This window comes from Henningerozyma blattae, chromosome 3 (genome assembly GCF_000315915.1).
Source record: "Henningerozyma blattae CBS 6284 chromosome 3, complete genome".
Taxonomy (NCBI): domain Eukaryota; kingdom Fungi; phylum Ascomycota; class Saccharomycetes; order Saccharomycetales; family Saccharomycetaceae; genus Henningerozyma; species Henningerozyma blattae.
The window spans coordinates 1-3,039 of NC_020187.1; the positions used below are offsets into that span (position 1 = coordinate 1).

At 42.3% G+C, this 3,039-nt stretch overlaps 1 protein-coding gene across 1 annotated transcript; it reads right to left on the reverse strand.

Annotated features, from left to right (window-relative positions):
- On the reverse strand, window positions 1–3,039 carry TBLA0C00110 (uncharacterized protein; the record flags this gene model as incomplete). The annotated part of the gene is made up of 1 exon (XM_004179304.1): window positions 1–3,039. A coding segment is annotated over one exon (3,039 nt), but the record flags the coding sequence as incomplete, so codon positions are not given.

Below are 3,039 nucleotides of genomic sequence, written 5' to 3' on the forward strand. Positions count from 1 at the left end.
GATCGCGTAGGTAGTGGTGCCAGTGATGGCAAGCCATTGGACGTACGGTGGTGGTGTAGTGGAGGATACAACCTCAGTAACGGTCGACGAGCCAGAGACCACTGTGGTGGTGTATACTGAGGATCCACTTTCAGATGAAGTGCCCGAGATCGCGTAGGTAGTGGTGCCGGTGGATGGCAAGCCATTGGAATCGGTGGTGGTGTATGGAGATACAATCTTTACGACAGCCGACGAGCCAGAGACCACTGTGGTGGTGTATACTGAGGATCCACTTTCAGATGAAGTGCCCGAGATCGCGTAGGTAGTGGTGCCGGTGGATGGCAAGCCATTGGAGTCGGTGGTGGTGTATGGAGATACAACCTCAGTAACGGTCGACGAGCCAGAGACCACTGTGGTCGTGTATACTGGTGGTAGGCCGGAGGATCCACTTTCAGATGAAGTGCCCGAGATCGCGTAGGTAGTGGTGCCGGTGGATGGCAAGCCATTGTAGTCGGTGGTGGTGTATGGAGATACAACCTCAGTAACGGTCGACGAGCCAGAGACCACTGTGGTGGTGTATACTGAGGATCCACTTTCAGATGAAGTGCCCGAGATCGCGTAGGTAGTGGTGCCGGTGGATGGCAAGCCATTGGAGTCGGTGGTGGTGTATGGAGATACAACCTCAGTAACGGTCGACGAGCCAGAGACCACTGTGGTGGTGTATACTGGTGGTAGGTTGTAAGAGGATCTGCCTGAAGGAGATATTTCAGTTTGAGCATCCGAAGTGCCGGATGGTGTTAAACTTGGATCCCCAGAAGCAGATGGGCTGCTAGAAGTTCTGTTGTAGGCTACCGATCCGTCAGGCTGTGATCCAGATATTTCAGGTTGAGCACCCGAAGTGCCGGATGGTGTCAAACTTGGATCCCCAGAAGCAGGTGGGCTGCTAGAAGCTGCGGATTGTGTGAAACTTGGTTCGTCTGTAGGGAATGAGGAATTCTCAGTCTGGTTGGAAGATATTGTGTCTATGGCATTGGAAAGGGTTGGTGATGCAGTAATTGGTTTGAGTAATGAGGAGAATATGTTTGAAGATACCGTTCGTGAGATAGAAGGATTCCTTTGTGATTCTATATCATTAGTGGTATATCTATGAGAAAAATATGTCATACCGGAGACACTGAATGAGCTACTTAAGGGATCTGGCTCAAAAGATAAACTATCAGAATTCGATAGTGTTTGGAGTAATGAGTTGGAACTAAATGTAGGAGTTTCAACCTCATAAATAATAGTCTCGGTTGCAATGCCATCAGACCCTGTTAGGGTTGTTACAAAGGTGGAAAATGTTACAGTTTCAGAGCCAGTCCAATTCGTAAATGAAGTTGAAATTACTTTTGACACTGGGACATCGATAAAATATGTGGTATCAATTGTTTCGTAACCATCTGAGCCTGTGTAAGTATGATATCCTGTTGAATATGTTGCATTGAAGCTATTGTCCCAATAGGAAGTCACAGTTAAAGTAGATTGTCCGAGTGGAGTTTCGACGTAGTATATAACTTCGGGTCTGTAAAAGCCATAACTGTCCAAAGTATACGAAGTACTAGTTGAGAATGTACTTACATAGGAACCTGACCAACCAAATGTTACCGTTTTTGTGTAAGAAGGTATAGGAACAGCAATCAATATGATTTCATCAGCCATCACCCTATCCGACTCTGTAGTCCAATATGTACTAACCGTGGCAGTAAACGAATTAGACCATTCTGTTGTACTAGTCAAAAGATATCCTGGAGTGCTAACGTAATATATTGTCTTGAATGTTAAACGTCCATCTCCACCGACAGATTGAGAGTATCCTATTGAAAAAGTTGTGACATAAGGATTTAGCCAAGGAAATTTGGTTGTGGTAGCAGTGAACACTGCATTACCTGGAGTTTCAACAAAATATACAGTCTCAATAGTGGATAAGGTAAAACCACCTACCTCGTGAACTACTGTAGTAACCTTAGTTGAGTATGTAGAAATGAATGTACCACTCCATGAGCTAAATATTGTTCTAGTTACGTAAGGATTAGGGGTAGCAATAACAATAATGATTTCATTAGTTGGGTATCCATCAGCTCCAGTTAAAGAAGATGTTACAGTGGTAATTGTAGAAGTTAAACTGTAACCATATCCAATCGATTCTGTAATGGTGTATAGGTTCGTTGGTAGGCCAATATAGTACAAATATATTGTTGTAAAAATTTCATCTGCACCACTATAAAGAGTAACACTTGTTGAGTATGTTGAAGTGTATGAAGTTTGCCAAAATGAAAATATTTTAGTAGTGATATCCACCACAGGGTTCTCCACGTAGTATATTATTTCTTCAACTTGTTGACCATTAGAAATTAATATTTTTTTTTCTGTGGAGTAGGTAGATCTAAAAGAACCAGTCCATTCAGTTGTAGTGGTAGATAAAATAATGTTATAAGGAGTCCTAATGTAATAGATTGTTTCGGTAGTTTCATAGCCATCCAGGCCTGTTGTTGTGAATACGCCTGTGGAGTAAGAGTTTATATATGATCCTGTCCACCCCGTATAAGAATCTCTCGTGGCATCACGCTTAGGAGTTTCTACAAGAAACCATTCAGTGATTGTATTATATACGTTCCACAATATAATATTGTCACGCCAAGGTGGAGGGGAATATGTTCTCAGTAGGATAGTTGTTGTGTAATCTTTATTCCACCATGTGGTAGTAGCAATTATAGAAGTAGATTGAGGAACTAGTAGTATACCAATGGGAACTAGAATAGTAAATCCGAGAAATAGGGAATATTGTTCGGGCCATGTTACGGTTGCAACAAGGAAGTCTCTTTTTTCTAATGAGTGTTCTTCACTAAAGTTAGAAGGTAAAATAACAGGCTGTGCTGTAATTGAAAGAGATTCTATAGTTGGTGTGAGTGTAGTAGTTGAGGAAATTTCAATTGCCGTTGGTCGAGACGGAACTAAATTACCCCAAGCATATTGAACTTGAAGGAAAAGCAGCAAATGCTTTACCCAATACGTAATAAGCAT